Raw genomic sequence first — 19,144 nt, 5'->3', positions numbered from 1 at the left:
ACAGCAGGGCACCTGCCCTTTAATTAGCAGCAGCAGCCGCCCCGCCCCGCCCCTTTCCTATCTCCTTGCACGCCTCCAGCCAGCCTTTGCCCTCCTCGCTTCTTCCTCATCTCTCATTCTCCGCCCCCTTCCGCTCCGGAGGCTCCTCCCTCTTCTCCCCCCCTTCCTACCACCTGAAAGCTTTGCCTCGCCCCTCCCCTCCGCATCCCCAAAGGGGCGCAGCCGGCGCACGCGCAGCGCCTCGGTAAACAAGGGGTGGGGAGGGAAAGGCCCGAGGCCCCGCCCACATCGCGGCGTGAACGTTTCACGGGCTTCCCTTCCCTTTTGCTTTCGGGCAGGGGAAGCGAGCTTTCCCCCTTTCTCGGCGGCGGCGGCGGCGCCTGCGCGCTGGCCTCAACATCCGGGCACTGGGGCAGGATGAATGCTCCTTTCCAAGATGGCGGCGGAGGGAGGAGGGAAGGAGATGAACGAGATTAAGACCCAGTTTACCACCCGCGAGGGGCTGTACAAGCTGCTGAGCCACTCGGAGTACAGCCGGCCCAACAGGGTGCCCTTCAACTCGCAGGGCTCCAACCCCGTCCGCGTCTCCTTCGTCAACGTCAACGACCAGAGCGGCAACGGCGACCGGCTCTGCTTCAATGTGGGCCGGGAGCTCTACTTCTACATCTACAAGGGGGTCCGCAAGGTAAAGGGACGGGAAGGGGAGGGCGCCGCCGCTCGGAAGGGGCTGCCGGCGCCGCGCTGAGGGAGGCGGCGCGGCCTGAGGAGGGGCGCTCGGGGCTGGCGGGGTGGCATGAAGGGGCGCCCGGCCCTCTCTGGCTGGGCTCACCCTCGCCGAGAGGCTGCCTGACTGGCGTAACCGCCTCCGCCGCGCGGGAGCTGTCAACAAACACGTTTCCCTCGCTTCCTTTAAAAAAAAAAGGGGGGGGAAGAAATCCGTTAAAGGGTCCCCCACCCCTTGTAGCTTTTTTGGGTAGGTGGGTTGGGGTGAGGGAGGTAACTTTGCGTGGTTTGGAGAGCAATGGAGGTGTCCTTGCCGGGCTCAGGAGTATAGGGCAGGTTACACAGGTCTCTCTTAAGTGCTGTGGGTCTTCACTTTGAATAAGATAAAAGCAAATGGAAGCGGGGAGGCGGCAGCAAGACCTTTCTTCTTCTTCTTTTTGCCTTGGAAGGCTTTAATGTAACCTGCCCTCTTGACAGGAAGCACAAAAAAGGTGTCTCTGGAAGTATGTGTGGGTGGACTGCTGGATACCTTTAAAAAGTTGGCTGCCGTGCTCTTCGAGGAAGAGCAATAAAATAAGAAGGATGGACTTCTTGTTCTGTTGATTTACTTTTATTTATTTTCAGAAGCGCTGTTAGCTAAAGCAGTATTGATCATTTTGGTATTCCAGGAATGCTTGTGCTGTAAGGTGAATGTATTTACCCTTAAACAAAGCTGGTCTATAGGAGCCCTTCCAGCTCTCCGTTTACAGGACAAATGAATTCTGGATGCGTTCATTTTCATTCACTGCCTCATGAGATTTTGGGAGGAAAAGATTATTTTGTCATCATTGTGTCAACACCCTTTTGAGGTGCATGCAGTTTGCAAGGAAAACTGGTTTTAGCTAGGAAAACTGGGAATTTTGATGTAGAAAGTGAGGAGTTACAGCAGTGTTCTGGTTGGTAGTGAGTTTTGGTTGGAAAATGTTTTCAAAGTAGTGAAGCTTCTTGTGTGTTTAATGTAAGCGTAGGTGCTGATATGAGATAGTGTAGTAGAAAGAGCTCTTAAGAAGAGTGTGCTGGATCAGGCCACTGGCCTAACTAGTCCAGCACCTTGTTCTCACAGTGGCCAACCAGATGCCTGTGGGAAGCCTGAAAGAGAAGGGATAAAGTTTTTTTAGCCATTCACTTGATATTAAATAATATGTAATCACAGTTAAGTTTATTTGGATAGTTTAGAAAGTTTGCATTTTCACCTGTGAGTTGGGTGCCTGACTAAATCATACAATACCATGTTAATGAACATAGGCATGTAGATGCTGCTGATAATAATAATAATAATAATAATAATAATAATAATAATAATAATAATAATATCTGGTACCTGCTGTATTATATTGAAATGCCAGTTTCCTACTCAGTAGTAACACGATGGGTTGAATTGCCAGTGAAAAATCAAACACTCTACTTGAGGATCAGTTTGCAGTAACTAGCCCTACAGACCTATTTTTAAGTATCCCCTTAGATCAACTAAAGCCCAAATCTTGTACACATGCACCTGTGCCATATTTTGATGCAAGCTTTTCATTTCAAAAGGAGAAAACAGAGACCTTCTGATTATATACAAATTAAGTGGTGTGCTAATTAATATTGGCAAATGAAGCTTTGTGGTTTCATTTCATAGCCTGATGAAGTTATTACCACATCTTAATTGCTTGAACTTTATCGTTTCTATGACTCTTCTGTTTGAGATTCAGTGCCCTAATACATAATTAAAACATTAGTTCATCTTTCCTCAACAGTCTGGTCTATACTGTATTAAGATTCATATTCGGTGTAATATTTGTTTGTTCGCTTCAGCCAAAAAAGAGTTCAAGGGTGGCTTTTAGATCACTTTATTGAAGAAGAAAAAGAAGAAAGCCCCATCTCTCATGCTTATACTTTAAACAGACACAACACAGAAGTAAAATGGATAGGGATGGAGGAGGCAATAAGCAAACTTGTCTACAAGTTCTTTGTTTTTCTCTACTGACAAGTTGGGGTGAAAAAGTTTAAGGTAAAAAGCGGCAAAATCTTGGTGCATTGGTGGTGCGGCGCGGCCCTACCTCTCTCCTCTTTCCTTCATTACTGCAACTTGATATAATGGCTGCTGCCAGGTGACAGTTGCTGAAGGAAGGAGTCTGGCTCCTCAGTAGAGCTGTAAATGACCACTCATGCCTTCCCTTGTTTACAACCAAATGCTACTCATGGGAACTAATTTTCAAGATGACCCAGTCTCTGAGTCATTAAATTTCTGTGGCACCAGTTATCACAATTGTAAAATATGGGGAAAGGGGTGTGCAGTTTGGAAGTAGGACAGAGATCTTGAAGTGAAATGGTCAACAAGGAAACCAGTATATTTTGTTTGGCTTTCTGAAGCCATTTAGATTCTCCCTTTTGATTAAAAGAATAATGTCATACTGAATGAATGACAGTAAGCTCTGTTGAGAAACATCTAGTATATTTCAGATCCAGCTGTAAATATTTTGAAAGGCAGTACAAAAGTCAAGAAATACTTTATTTTAGCAAGTTGGCTAGAGCCATGAATAGCCTTAAAAAGTGCTTGAATCAAAAACAGTATCTTAGCTGGCAGTGCTCAGATTTCTATGTTAAGAAATTTATGTTAAAGGTTTTTGTTGTAGTTTTTGCTATGCATGATAATCTTTGATACAGGCATTTTGTATGAGAGGCCTTTTTGGTTTTAGTAATAATTAAATGTTTTAGACATCTTATCAAAGGAACGTATAGGGTTCTGTTTTCTCCTTGAAGAAAGCTATGGAAGAAGAAAGTAGAAAATGTGAAACATTATGTTCTGAAAATGAAACTTTTTAGTTAGAATGCAGCAATCATGTGCTAAACCAGTGATGTCAGGTGGACATCTTCAAAAACAGTGAACTTTTTCCAGTGGTTCACTTTTCCATGGAAATATAATACTTTCATAAGTTCATTAGTAACAATGAATGGATGCCAGTTGCAAATACAATATTAGGCAAGCTCAGCAGTTTGAAAGTTGTAGTTAATGTTTTTCATAAGATTATCCCTATCAAGTGTGAGAGAGAATACATGCATTTGTAAGTGGCAGGTGCAAGGGAATCGAAACATGTTGACCATTTTCAATACCCTTTTGCCGTAAATTTAGAAAATGTAAGGTGAATACATGATACTGTCATTAAATTGTACAAGTATTCCAAAAGAAATGTCTACATAATATATCATTTAAGCCACTTCAAGTGTGCTTTGTAGGACAAAAATTTTTTTGGGAGTGCTTTTATCTTTGTTTACTAAATGGAAGAAAAATAAACATACTAAACTAGGTCACTTTCTATGGCATCAGAAAATTTCCCAGTGCAAACAGAAAGATTTCCAGAAAACTGGTGTAATGGTTAGAGTATTTGACTAGAACCTGGGAGGCCGGGGTTCTGATCCCCACCCATGGAGCGGTCTAGGTGGCTTTGGGCTAGTCACCATCTTGCAACCTAATAGACCTCACAGGGTTGTTGTTTTGAGCATGAAATAAAGAGGAGAACCATGTATGCCACCTTGGGCTCTTTGCAAGAAATGTGCAATATAAATGTAGCAATAAAAAATCAGTATTAAGTTCGGTTTACGAACTTAATCTGTCCCGGAAGTCTGTTCTTAAACCGAAACTGTTCTTAAACCGAGGTACCACTGTACTTACATACATTATTTTCAATTATTCATAGGGCTATAGGAGCAATCTATAGAATCAGATAAATAGTATTTATCTTCCCGTTTGCTATTTGAAGGCCAGTTTTTATTCATGGGCTATCCAGATTACCGTGTTCTTGCTTAGCTGCCTACTTCTGAAATCTCATTGTGTTGATTCATTCCCCCTAAACCTGGTTGTACAGTAATAACATTCCAAGTGAAGACTAAAGTCTCATGTCTTTGCACATCGCTGTCTCTTTGGTTGTAACTTATTAGCATTTATTACTAGTATTTATATACTGTAACTAGTTTAACGGGCACTTTATAGAACAGAACAGGTCCCAGCATACCTTTTAAAACACTTATGATACAATTGCAAATCCTTACGTTAAGCCTGCTCAGGGGCTTGCATGCCCCTAGTGGAATTTTGGCCTTCAACCCTTTGAAATAGCAAGCCATGTTTATCAACTGTTACTTCATATTCTAAAGCAAATTGTGATAGACATGTTCATTTTTTCTACAAAGGTAAAAGGCAGAAATTCCTCTGGGTGTTTTGCAAGTTCATGAACATGCCTAAAATTAGGTATTTCAGTTTAAGCTCCTTGAGGCAGAGACTTGTCTCTTGATTCTGTAAAACACCATTAACAACAACAACAAAAAGTTCTTGTGTCCATGTTGATGACGCTTGTACTGAAATATCGGTTTCCAAAGCAGTTCACCACTGTATAAAAGATACAAATTAGTGTGGTTAGCAAGTTGCTGAGTACAAATTCTCCTTGAATCATCCTGTTTGTTGTTTTTGGATCCCAGCTTTTGAATCTTTTTTGCTGATGACCGTAGTCTCGAATGATGGAGCTGAATCTTGGGAGCTCATACTTCATGCTTCCTATTCTTGTTTTGCCTACTTGTCTCAGAGGATTGTTAGGCTACAGTGTTGTTCCGAACCACTGTCAGAAATTAGCTAGTCACGTTTTGCTATTGACACAGATCCAATTGCGACCGCACGGAGATCTCTGGATGCCATGTTGCTGACTGGGGAAAGCAAAATGTCACTTAGAGAAGGTTCTGAAATATTTTCCTTGAAACTTGAATTTGTTTTATTCTGGATTGTTTTACTTGATGTTTTAAAGTATTGTAAGCAGCTTTGAGATTTGTTCTATAAAATATAAAGTGGTATAGAAATGAAATGAACAACAACAACAACTTCATGGGGGTGTGGGATGGCACCTAGACATTTCATTGCATATCCTAAGTTAAGCCATTTGGCGATTCGATTATATATCTGAGTTTCTAATACTGTTCTGAATTCTCTGGAGAAAGAGTATGAAACAAAAATATCAAAATAAGTGCTAATTGAAACGATAACCAATTTTATGGCTCTATACTACCCCAAGAATAATCAGGCTCCCCCCAAATATTAAACATAAGCATTAAAGAACTAGTTAATATATACAACACCCATGTACCAATCACCTGTGAATAAATTCATATTTTCTATTTTGCTGAAATTATGCAAATTATCTTCATCATTTGACTTTGTCATAGCTTGTTTGTAATTGTTAGTGGCAAACACTCATTGCACATTGATCATGTCCTGTGGGAAGTACTGGTATTCTAGGGTGCACATTGTCCTATTCCCAGTTGCCTGAGAGTACAATTATGTTTAGTGGTTCTTACTTTTGAGGAGGACTGCACCGTAAATATCACTTTAGGTAGATTACCTATGCATTGACCCACTCTGTATTTGCATAGTGCTTTAAAAAGTATTACAGGGTAGATTTTCCTTCCATTTAAATGTGTATGTGAATCCATATTGGATTGTAATCCATATAGATAATTGAACTATGTTCTTGTTACTTCACAGCACGGAATATATGTATCATTCATTGGTCTTTAAATCGATCTGTCTGGGAGGTGAGGAATGCTTTGTTTGTGTGCATGTGTTGGCATTAACTTTAGATGTCTTGTAAAGGACATGTGACTTTGCTAAAATGTAGGTTAAAAAAAAAAGAGGTAGCCAAACAGAATGAGATACAGGATATTCAAGTATTATAAACCTGTGGGAAGATGTCTACTTACTGAGGAGCCTGTCCTTAATGTTCTAGTCTGTCAAGACAAACTGCTGATAAATACTGCTCTTGAAGTTGCATTTGTTAAACAAGGAATTGATCTCTTTTTTTCTTGCAAAGTATTTGAAAGTCTTAAGCTATTCTGTCATACCAACTGCAATGATACATAGAAATAACAATTCATGTATTATGATATAAGCTTTTGTGTGCCAGTGTCCACGTCATCAAATATATTTATATATTTTAATACATTTTTATCCTGTTCTTCCTTCCAAAGAATCTCAGAGTGGCAATATCTGAAGCGTAATCTTTAATTGTCAGGCCAGGCATACACATGGTTCAGGAGAAATGGAGAAGACAGTGGCCAGAGGGAAACAAAATGCAAAAAGAAAACTTTTGACTTTGAAAGCATGTGCCACAATAAATTAGTTAGTCTTGAAGGTATCACAAGACTGTTTTTGCTGCAACAGGCTAAAATGGCTGCTACTCTGGAAGTATTTGTGGAAAGGCCATGCTTCTATAATGCTTGCCTCTTTTCTGCATTTGAAGGTAGATGTGTGTCCAACAACATAAGTGGAGGTGAATTTTTTTAATCCAGCTTTGTGAGTACTGAGGACTAAGGGATCCAAAATACTTGTCAGAAATATGGTGGCGAGAGTTCGGGTTTCTGTTTTTCCATCCCTGGGACTGTATGTTTTATTTTGCTTTGTCACAGATAAAGCAGTAGAGCCCTGGACTAATTAATTTATTCTGAATTGCCCTTCTGTCAACCCTGTAAATTTCATTTACCCAGCTGCAACTTCCATTGGCTCCCTTGAATATTCTTGAAGGGTGGATTACTGCAGGGGTAGATTGACCTGGTCTTGTGTCTACTTATTTTCACGTGCATCATTATGATCCATGGTTGAATTTAAAATTGACAAAACAAGAGTGCATACTTGGGATCTCTGACCAATTAAGGCATAACTAATCTGTTTTAAGTAATACTTGGTATGCACCATCACTTTTTGCCAGAATCCCAACAACCAGTAGGTCCTAGGCAGATTCCCAGAAACTGGCCAGTTGTTCATCCATGGAGCATAGTCTTTCTTTTGCTCACCCTTGAATTACTGGATGACATCTAGAAAAGTTTGCCTTTTTAAAATTCTCAGACTGACATATCAGATTGCTGTATGGTTTACCAAATATTAATTTTTAATGTAATATCGCTAGTGTGGGAAGGTTAACAACGTTCATGGTTTAATCATATGAAGTTCTTGACCTGCACTGAGGCATGGCAAATGATTGTCTAATTGTCTTAGTGTAATACATCTTGGCTTTCAGCATACAGGTTAACTAATTTAACATGAATTAAAGAGTTGCCTGATAAGATGCTTGCTCTTGGGTTAAGAAGCAGATAGCCTGGTATTTGTACCTAGATGTGCTGAGGTTCATAAAAGTTTAGACTATGGTTAAAGTGACAAACAGAAATACTTCAGTATCTTTGGCTTCCAGAGTATTGTACCTGATGATTTCTTTTCTTTTGTTGGAGTTGAGATGATCTCTGGATGCTTTCACTGTCCATGCAAATTAAGGGTGCGGTACATCTGCCCCTTGGGCCCAACTGTGCCTCCCCATTGGCCTATCAGGCCATTTGGGTCAAACATGCCCACTTGCGTGATGCCTGTGGGGCAGGAAAAACCTAGCTCAGCTGAAAGGGCATTTGCAGGCACTGTTGATTAGCTTGTCAACAGTGTCTGAAAAGTGCTGTGCAGATAGCACTTTGAAAGGGGCTTCTGAAAAATCCTGTAGGCAATTGTGATGCTAGGTGATTGACATGTGGATGGCTCTGCCTACTTGTCAGACTTGACCTGTAAGGGATGGGGGAGATAATGATAAAGCTCTTTGGCCATGGCCAGTTCCTCACCCCGATGTAAACAATAGTTCTCTAGGAAAGCAGATTTATGGTATTGTGTCCATTACTGGAATTGGATGAAATGTGTAACAGTGGTCTTGGAAAACAATATGGCATAGACACTCTAGATGTGTAAGCAGCTTGCTGCATAATCCTACACATGTTTACTCAGAAGGAACATAGAAGTACCACTGTCCTAAGCAGATAGGACTCGCTCATAAGCGATCTAGAGTTAGAAGTGAGCACTGAGATGGTCAGACTTGCTGATGATACTAAATTGTTTAGGGTTGCTAAAACAAAAATGTGAAGAGCTCCAAAAGGACCTCACCAAACTGACTGAATGGTCAGTAAAATGGCAAGTGCAGTTCAGTGTAAACAAGTGCAAAATGATTCATATGGGGGCAAAAGAAATCTTAATTTCATGGGGTCTGTACTGGAGGTGACAGACCAGGAATGAGACTTTAGGGTCATGGTAAATAACTTGATGATGATGATGTGAACCCAATGTACAGTGGCTATGGAAAATGCATAGTGTCAGACTAGGATCTGGGAGATCAGGGTTCAGATCCTCACTCACAGTCATTAAGCTCACTAGGTGACCTTGGGTCAGTCACAGCCTCTTAGCCTACCTCACAGGATTGTTGTAGGGATTAATTTAGGAGGGGGGTGAACCATGTACTCCTTGGAGAAAAAGGTTGGATATAAATGCAATTTACTAGCTCTTAAGAAAGCTGGAGGTGCCAGCCAGATGACAATCGTCAGTCTGACATCCAGAGGTCTCCATGTCATCGAAATTGGATCTGTGCCGGTTGCAAAACGTGCTTGGTGCCTGGGGAATTTCAAACACTGGTTGGGGTACCCTCCAGAACAGCATGAGAGTCTCTCCTTCCTCCCGCAGGAACCTCCTCCTGGATCTCAGTTCCTTCTGTCAACAGGAGCAAGTCTGGATCCAACTGTCTTGGTAGTTTTAGCCAAAACTATGATTTTTCACAGGATTATAAGGATTTATCAGACGAGGCTTTTATAAGGATGCTTGAGAACTTTTGTGAAGCTTTTTATAGTGCTTTTCTGAAATAATTATACTCAACAGTGTTACTGCTGTTTTCCTTCATTTCGGTCATGAACAGACAGTTTGTGGCTAGTGGTTCTCTTCTTGCTAGTTGGAAAGGTGGCAGTAAAGTTTAGTAGTTTTTATTGTATGTAAATTGCATTCTTGGTGTTTCAGAAACAGATAACTATAGTAATACTCGATTCCTCAGTTGGTTTCTGGGTAGTAATGTTAGCAAGTGATTTCTCTTGCTAACTGCCTCCGCTGTGTGGGGAACTCTGAGCTCAGTTGCAATTCTGATTTCTGGAACATGTTCTTCTAACTTCAAGATTACATAAACTGAAGTTTTGAAGATGGGATGTTTACAGTACTTTCTCCCCGCATTTCTGAGGTCACCATTTCTAGTAACATGGTTATTAAGCTAACAAACAATGGAAAACAGCCTAGAAAAAACAAACAACCCTACAAATCCATTTTTCGTACAGCATCCACAGGATGTTTATTAAGTATGTTAACTATTCTGCTATTCTAATACTAGAGGGTGAGCTTATTTAATACGGGGATATGGGACCTATAGCCCTCAGATATTGTTGGACTCTAACTCCCATCAGCTTGCTGGGGCTTACGGGATCAAGAGTCCATCAAGGCTGCAAGTTCCCCATCCCTGTTTTAATATAAAGACATGATTATTTCCTCCACCCACCCCAAATTGGTAGAATTTAACATCTACAGCCCTGGATTCTGGCATCCTTTTTGTAGAGATGCCAGAGATTTCATATGGCATCCTCTTCATCAAAGCTTGGGCTTTACTAGTAAGCTATGATTTTAACTCTATCTCTGGGCTTGGTTGTGGTCCCCAGAATATTCAGACTAATTTGTATAAAGATGTTCACAGCTTTAGGAATATGTATTTGCTTTTCAAAATCAGTTGTCTGATGAAAGCTTTTGTTTGGGGGCTAAAGTAGATATAACGGCAGCAGTCGCAAGTGTTCTCTGTGTTTGCCCTACTAGCATACAGAATGGGGTGTGTCTATTTTAAACATCAGTCTCAGGGTCATTGGTACGAGCCACACATTAGGCAAAAGGATTAGAACAAAATACATGTGTGCCCTACATTGTGACTGATGTGCAAGCAGTGAAGTGCTGGGGTATGTTGTAAAAATGATTTGCTTCTAAAACCTTTTTGAAAGTGGCAAAATAAAAATGGACCCTCCTGATCCTAAGCATCTCAGCTCAATGGAAGAGGGGTTTTGAGAACCTGAAGCTGTGAAGCCTGGTAATTACATGGGCAGATTTAAGAACTCTGAAGGCAAACAACCAATAATTGTTATAGCTTTATTGGTTAATAATCAGACTTCACTGTACTGGAACTATCCAGACATCCAGCTGGCTGGAAGAACTGAGATGTAAAAGAAAACTATCTTGCATATCTTTAATAAGGCCAGTGCTGTGGTCTGTGAATGAAATACCTATGCAAACTAAAGAATAGTGGGAAAGTTCCTTCTTTCTGGAAGAGGGTAGTCTTCATTTTTTTCTCTTTTACCTGAGATGGTTGAGTTGCAATTAGGAGAATGTTGTTCTTGACCTCAGCTGTTAATAATGTACGTTGCCTATTCAGAAACTGCAAAAATTGTATTTATAAAATTGCAAAGTGAGTCAGGCCATGAAGCTGCCTACAGCTGAGGCTTGCATAAACAAACAAGGATACAACACAAATTAAATACACCACTTGTGTAAACATTCACGGCTACAGGGGCACCAAGAAGTGGAGAATTAGCAAACTAGAAATCATAACTCTAACTTGGGGTCCCTCTAATGTAGGTGGTGTTGGACATGCACTTGAAATCCTTTCATTATTTTGTATTACATATTTAATACTGTATTTTATTCTTTTAATTTTTGTGAGCCTCTTGAGAGAGTGTTTTTGGGCAGCCTTACAATTATTGCAAATTGATGTCTTTGGTTTTTTTAATGAATTGTTTTAACTGAAGAAATAGTTACATTAAAAAATTACCACCACTACCAGAACCCTGGAAACTATAGCTTTGTATTTGTGCCATATATGCACACACACACCACTTGACTCCATATTAATTCAGAAAAATCACTACCCCTTGGCACCATAATTACTAAATTTATACTGGTCCTTCTGCAAGGAGACAAACTCCCTCTTGATTTCCTGTACAGTTGTCCACCAGCTCTTAGCCTAAATCTTATTAGTGCACTCAAAAGAAACACATTGGACTTTCATGACTTCCATATCACTAGTAATTGACTGTATTGACTTATATATCACTAGTAATTGACTGTATTGATTTCCAGCTGTTATGATTTGGTTAAGGCATAGTGACCAAAGTGTATTTTGGTGTCTTGACTACCTACAAGATATAGCACCTTCCTTTCCCTGCTTCGCTCAAACTTTAGTTTTGTCATTGCATTTCAGTTGGATGAACTGTAGTTGCTTCCACCCAGGAATCGCTTCCAAACTATGACTCCAGAAGGTTTGGATGCAGTTCCTGGTTTGCAGTAACCATAGCTTGTCAAGGCTGGATTTTACAGCAAGCTACGAAAGGGAGGAGGAACGCCCCCCGCCAAAGTTTCTGAACCACGGCTTGACAATGATATTTGAATTGGATTGGTGAAATGTCAAGCTTTGCTAAAACATCACTTGCTTTGTCACTGAGGGACAGATTCAGCTAACTGGTCCCAGTAACACAAACCCACACAAGGACTTACTGTAGTGCAATGGGGCATATCCCCTCCCCTCCCACCGTGTGTTCCACCAAATTGGCTGCTATGGGACGGGGTGGGGTGCGTAGAATAACTCCCACATCAGCATGTGCGGGAAGGAGATGGGAGATCATTCATTGGGCAAGCAGAAATGCTTGCCCTGATTGGTCAAACTCCTTAGTGCTGTGTTATACATAGAGATGTAGTAGATTATAGCCTGCTTTTTGCCACAAGTCCTTAAAGCAACTAACAGCTGCACGCTCATGAAACAAAACAAAAGCAGAAGCTGGATCGGGTGGCAGTTGGTGTCAATTGGCTCTGAGATGGGATGTGGGAAAGACAGCCTGACAGGATTGGGCCCCGATGTTACCCTTGATTGCTTCCCTCACTCTTTCCATAGAAGATATCACCTCTGTCCTTCATTTCTGCCATGCCACATATCTTCTCTTGCCAGAATTGGTAAGTGGTGCAAAACCCTACTCTATCTAAATGCCATTCTTGAGCTTGAAACCAAACTATTCTCGTAAATCTGTTTGGCTTAGAACACTGTTGCAGGATTGCTGAGGATAGCGCATGTGACCCTATCTTCTTTTCACTGTGTGTATATATGTTGAATATGCGTTGCAGGCTTTGTGTAGCTGTGTGTGGGAAGTGAATGAGAGGATCATATGCATCCTTTTAAAAGTATAGAAGGCTGTTTTGTGTGGAAGGGTGTGTGTACTTGCACCTTGTCTCTTAGGGGCGGGCCCCAGAGATTGGCACAGCAGTTGTATTAACAACAGCTGATGGTGCCAGCAGCTGCTTTAAACCCTGCATGCTAAGAAAGTTTTTCTCAGGAGACAAAGTCCCTGACAGAGGCAAGACCTGCCCTGGTGTGGGTGTGCATGTGAGCAGGTGGAGGGAGGGAGGATGCAGTGAAGAAATATCTTTATGCTCCTGAGACATGCCAAGCTTTCTACACAGCCGGTTCCAGATTGGGTCAGTTCCAATGCTCATGCCCATTCTGCAATTGTTAAGGCAAAAGATGCACTGAATACTTCTTCATTGTGGCTGATAACTCCTCATCTAAAAATGGGCTGCAGTTCCTTTTTATTTGTTAGGATGCAGAAGGATTAGTTTTTTATTCTCTAAATCTGTGATGCCTTAGCAGGGATAGGATGAGAAAACTTTCTGAAAAGTGGTCTCATTGACATTGTTTTCATTGCATTAAGCAGCAATAGAGTCCAGTTTTGATGTCATGCCAAAACATACTTTTGATTACCATATTGTATATCTGGTTATAGAACCTTGTTCCTTTTCTGAATCAGTTATCTCCAAGAAGCGACTGTCTAAACATCCTGCACCAACTGAGAACCCTTATTCTAAGAAACCACAAATTCCCTCAGCTTCATACCTTTTCTCGTTTAAATCTTTAAGGAATCAATAATCTCTTCCCTTAACCTCCTCTCCAGAGATGTGTTAAAGAATGGATGATAAACATGTTGCTAATGATTTTGAGGTTGCAGTTGGTGGCAAGCATATGTAATATGATCTCTTTCTCCAAAGGAAATCTTTGAGGCCACCCAGTACCATTATTGCAGTGTCCAGAAGTTCCAAAACTCAAATGGAGATACAGTGGTGCCTCGCAAGACGAAATTAATTCGTTCCGCGAGTTTTGTCGTCTTGCGATTTTTTTCGTCTTGCGAAGCACGGTGTCGGGAAAGTTTTGGAAAAGCTTCAAAAATCACCAAAGTCTTTAAAAACCTCAAAAAAGGCTACCACACCGCGTTCTATGAGTTGCTCCTCGAAGTCAAGTCGCAACTGTATTAACGGTGTTAAGAAAAAGGAAACAAACTTGCAAGACGTTTCTGTCTTGCGAAGCAAGCCCATAGGGAAAATCGTCTTGCGAAGCAGCTCAAAAAACAAAAAACCCTTTCGTCTAGCGAGTTTTTTGTCTTGCGAGGCATTCGTCTTGCGAGGTACCACTGTACTGGAAAGCAAAATGAAAAATGGCAAGTGAATAAAAAGTTCATTGCCTGGAACGAGTTGTGAGGTGTGGTTGATGTTAAGATGGTGCATTTGCTGCCTTAATTCACTACTAAGTCCATGTGCAAACAGGAGTGGCTGTGCTGGTCCGTGTCAGACGGCACAGATCATTTTGAAGGAGGACAAAGATGAAAATGGCTGAGAACAGCCAAGCCATTCAGACATCTCAACTCCCTTTCCCAAATACTTGCATCATCCTGAGGCCAGGAAATGAGTTTCATTAAGAGCTAAACTTGCAAGTGTTGCTTCTACCAAAGCTTCACTCATCAGCTTCAGGGGTTATTCATACCTTATAATAGTCTCATGGCTTGCTTCCATGTTTTTAAGGGTGGGTTTGGGGACTGTGTCATCCTGAGAATGGAGGCAGAAACTCTCCCAAGCCAGCATTGGTTTCAGCAGGGAACTCTGACATACATAGTGCAGAAAGCTTGACTGTGCTTTGCAGCATCAAAAAACAACAAGAAAAAGTTGGGTAGCAACCGTGAGTTAAAATTACTAATGCAGGGGGAGAGGAGAACCAACACTCCATTGTGAAGTACTTAAGCCAGATGTGGGGTGTGGATGGCAGCTTCTATTTTAGACATATATTTATTATATTTATATACGTTAATCCAAACATGTTCTCTGCATGAAATACAGTTTATAATTTGCAGTTCTGTAGGAGGGAAGCTGCTTCTATAGTAAGCAGTTTGTGGTAACAGAGAAAGAAGGGCATTATTGACATCAAAGTATATAAAATACACCTATGAAGGTAATTTTCTGCTAGTATAGAATAATCAAATTGTAGGGTTGGAAGGGACTCCAAGGGTCATTCAGTCCAACCCCCTGCAATGCTGGAATCTCAACATAGCATCCATGACAGGTGGCCATCCAACCTCTGCTTAGTAGAAATTGATAGTCAGAATAAGAGCTGAGCTTAGCCTTTGGCTAATACTTTTTCTTTGAAAGAAAAAGGCAAGGTGGGAAGAATAAAATCTTATTGGGTGTGGGAGAATTATGTATTTTTTTACAGGGTAGGGGGCCATATCCTAACAAGCAGTTAGGGTTGTACATCATGCATTGAGCATACCAGTATGTTTGCCTAGGGGCTTCTTTTCTCTTGGATCCTTTTTTCAGATGAGTATGGCAGAACCTTGAGCCCATGCCTTAGGGCAGCCTGGGTCCAATATATGCTTCCTCCCAAGCAAGCTGTCTGGGGTTTGTATAATATTGAACATCCTTCCCTGGAGTGCTGCCTCTGAAGTGCCATAGGGACATTGATGAGTAATGATTACCAGCTGCAACACAGTCACTGGACTGGTTGAGTCAAAGTGCTCATGAGCAAGTGATGGTTCTCCCATCTCAGTGCCCTTCTGGTGCCCTTGTCGTGTTGTGTGGAGGAAGGGTACTGTCTGAAACAATAGTTACCCCTTCCTTGGGAAGTGGGACTCTTACGTGCATAGAGTCTAGAAAAAACTGGGTATGGATAAATAAATGGACAAGGAGAACAAAGATCTGTGCTCAAAGTAGGCATTGATCCTATAAGGCAGGTGGGCCTCTGCACCTTTGACCAGCAGTTGCAGTGGCTGGAACAGAGCACATGCTGCTCATGGACTCGAGCATTTCTTCTACACAGTTGAGAGTATTGAAGCATGAGGAGCAAAATGTGGGAGACGTGTGTAGCAGATATACTTTGAGGCATGGCACCTTTCCTCCTTGTGAACCCTTTTGAAGCAGTGGAGTATAATCTCTGTTTTGAATCCTGAGGCAGAGTTAGAGTTCTGAGAAGGCCAATGGTGGCAATGAGCTCACCCTGTATTTGTGCTGAGGCTAGGCTGTTCATGTAGGGTGCCCTCTCTTTGTGCAGTCTGCCCTTGCACCATAGATCTTCTCACCAAAGTTCCCATTGTGGAAACTATGTGAGACCCAAGTGATGTGTGCTCTGTCATGTGAGTAAAGGGCTTCCTTAGTGCGGGGCGGTTTGTATACTAGTGTTAGCGCACTGCAGTTAGGTGCAGTTAGAGTCTATAGTCTGCCACAGCAGTGTAGGTGGTGGCAGGCAGAGGAATAGTTTATTTTGGCAACTCATTTTCAGTTATTTTGCCAGCAAAGAAATTGGGCCAAGCTTGATCCTCACCACCTGCTGCCCATCTTGGCCACTCTATCAATAGTTCTGCCAACAGTGAGGATGTTGCTGTCTCTGGGACTATCAGCTAAAATGATCGCCAATGATGGTGTGGTATGTGCCCAAGATACATCAGCATTGGGAACGTAAGCCAGTTAAGATGGTATCCTTGAAGCTTGGGATTGTAGTGTGAGCTGCCTTGAGTTGGTAAAATCTTAATTCGACCGATGTGCTGGTAATCTCTTGGAAGAGGCTTTGCTATTACTGCTTCCAAAAAATCCTCAATTAAAGGACAAAATAGTTGGTTCTAGATTTTCTCCTTAGCAATAAAACATTTAAGCAGCCCACAAATATCTCATGTCTCGCAGAATACCAATGTTCTGCCCCAATATCTCATTCTGAGGAGAGAAGAGAATGATTAATCCAAATGACTTCAAGCTGCAAATAGGGACCAGTACAGGAAAAGGTGGGCAGCTGTTATGGAGGGAGGATCTGTCCAAATGAGCAGTAATTAAAATGGAGTGCTGAATATTTGAAGACTTAATAGATGCAGGAAACAAGTTGCTACAACTAGAAACAGGGGGAGGAGGAAAATAAGGCCTTTGCTACATCCTTTTTATAGGATTTATAAAAGTGACTGAGAACAGGGATTGGGAGGCATGGCACAGGAGACACTGTAATTATATTTTCAAGTATAAATAGAAGTCTGTCTGGGATTGCAGTTCCTGGAGGCATCTGTGTGTGTGGCACTAAATAAGTTTTTCACTCTGGTGATGGAGTTGAGAAGCTACACAAATCAAAGTAGATGGTTAACTAGTTTTACATTTTTAACCAGAACAGGAAAGTACTAAATTTGGAGGCAGTGTGTCATGAACACATGCGAAACCTAATTTTTCTATTTCTAGAACCACTGTAGCGCTATGTGTTACTGTTGTAACACTTTTTCCTGATTCTGTTGGGACTAGAGTCGTAACATTTGGGTGGGGGGAAGTAACACAGTTTTTCAGAACTTGTCGAGGAGCCTCCCAATGACTTTTGACTTAAGTTCAATAGAAGTTTAAATTGTTACTGCCTATTCTTTCTAAATAGGGACGTGGGTGGCGCTGTGGGTAAAACCTCAGCGCCTAGGACTTGCCGATCGTCAGGTCGGCGGTTCGAATCCCCGTGGCGGGGTGCGCTCCTGCTGCTCGGTCCCAGCGCCTGCCAACCTAGCAGTTCGAAAGCACCCCCGGGTGCAAGTAGATAAATAGGGACCGCTTACTAGCGGGAAGGTAAACAGCGTTCCGTGTGCTGCGCTGGCTCGCCAGATGCAGCTTGTCACGCTGGCCACGTGACCCAGAAGTGTCTCCGGACAGCGCTGGCCCCCGGCCTCTTGAGTGAGATGAGCGCACAACCCTAGAGTCTGTCAAGACTGGCCCGTATGGGCAGGGGTACCTTTACCTTTACCTTTATTCTTTCTAACTCAATAACTGTAACATAACATGATTTTCTAGGAACTGTTAATTACTTTCTTGCCTGAATAGGTAGAAATCCTCCGCCTAACTGGCATGTATACATCTAAATTGCTCCCATTGCCAGTGGTGTTTTATTATTATTATATTTGCGCCACCCTCTTAACCCTCTAATTTGCTCAGCAAAACTGATTATTGATTAATGAGCTTAGATTGTTCTTGTCTTCATAGTTTTTCTTTAAGCTATCTGTTATAGTATACCACATCTTTCTTGATCATCACTGTTTCTGTAAAATTAGCATGATTTAGCGTTCAAAGAGTACATTTGATTAAAGCAGAGAGAGTGATCTAATTTAGGGGTGCCATAGGGATGGATGTAGCCAAGATTATAAAGAAGATGAAAAATATTTATGAATTAATGTTTCTTCCAGCAGCCTGTTATTGCATGAGGAGCTCATACATAGCTATCTATAACCTATTGATTGGAACAAAAGGATATTATTTGAATAGGAGTGCTCCTTTTCCTCCCCTCCCTTTTGCCTGGCTCCAGATTCATTTCATTTCTCCAAGATGGGCTGTTGGAGATTAAGGCCTCACACCAATGTCAGGGAGGAGTTAATCTGGCATGCTTTCCTGGAAGTGTTTGAAAGGGTGAAGGAGGTGCCCTAACCAGATAGGCAAGAAGGTTTTGCATAGCAGGTGAGAATAAGGAAGTTGAGAGGTACTGCAATTTTAGACACTGATCCAAAGGAGGAAAAGATGTGAGTACCTTCTTCTTTCTTCAGCTGTTTGGAGTTCTGGCTCGTCATCTCCTACCTCAAATAATCACCCCACTGCCCTTTTACCTATTGGGCCATGTTGTGGAGTTTCCAGAAAAGGGTTCCATGCTCTAAATTAGGATCTTATTCAGCATGTTTATTTTGACTAATAGTAAACAACTTAAGAAGTACCGTGTACTCTGATAACCGTACATGCTATATAGCACCAGCATTTTTCCAGCAGCTGAAGGGATTTTAATGAGAAGGTCTGATAAGGAGGAAAATTAAAGCACACTAAGAATTGAAGGCGCTGAAACAGGTGTCTACAATTTTTGGCTTTCCTTGCTGGCCATGCGAAAAACTGGATAGATACCGTGTTTTTCCGTGTATAACACACACCCGTGTAGAAGACAACCCCTATTTTGGGGGACTCAAAATTAAAGAAATGGGGGGAGATTGCCCAGAGTTGTTGAGCTTTTTTAGGGGGGATTGCCCAGAGTTGCACAACTCACCGAAGCCATTGATTGTCTGCCCGCTAGCCACCAGCAACCGCCAAACACACAGCCACTTCCCACAGCAGCAGCCAGTCACCAGCACACATTGCTGCAGCCCAAAAACCACAGCCAAATCACAGCTTAAAATCTCCTGCTCGCAGCTG

The 19,144-nt window shown here is 41.8% G+C and overlaps 1 protein-coding gene across 2 annotated transcripts in view; it reads left to right on the top strand.

The window, feature by feature from the left end:
* Positions 1–242: 242 nt before the first annotated feature.
* WDR20 (WD repeat domain 20) overlaps positions 243–19,144 on the top strand; it is a 51,457-nt gene continuing 32,555 nt past the window's right edge. The window contains exon 1 of one of the 2 annotated variants that reach the window (XM_077923987.1): positions 243–685. In XM_077923987.1, coding sequence (XP_077780113.1) covers positions 422–685 — 264 coding nt within the window. In that variant the 5' untranslated portion in view covers positions 243–421. Of the gene's footprint in view, positions 686–12,475; positions 12,608–19,144 lie in introns of those variants that run through there. The other variant, XM_077923989.1, reaches the window with a different exon arrangement.

The sequence above is a fragment of the Podarcis muralis genome, chromosome 1 (assembly GCF_964188315.1).
Source record: "Podarcis muralis chromosome 1, rPodMur119.hap1.1, whole genome shotgun sequence".
NCBI classification, from domain to species: domain Eukaryota; kingdom Metazoa; phylum Chordata; class Lepidosauria; order Squamata; family Lacertidae; genus Podarcis; species Podarcis muralis.
The sequence above is the reverse complement of the archived record's forward strand: the minus strand, read 5'-3'. Positions and strand labels throughout refer to the sequence as shown.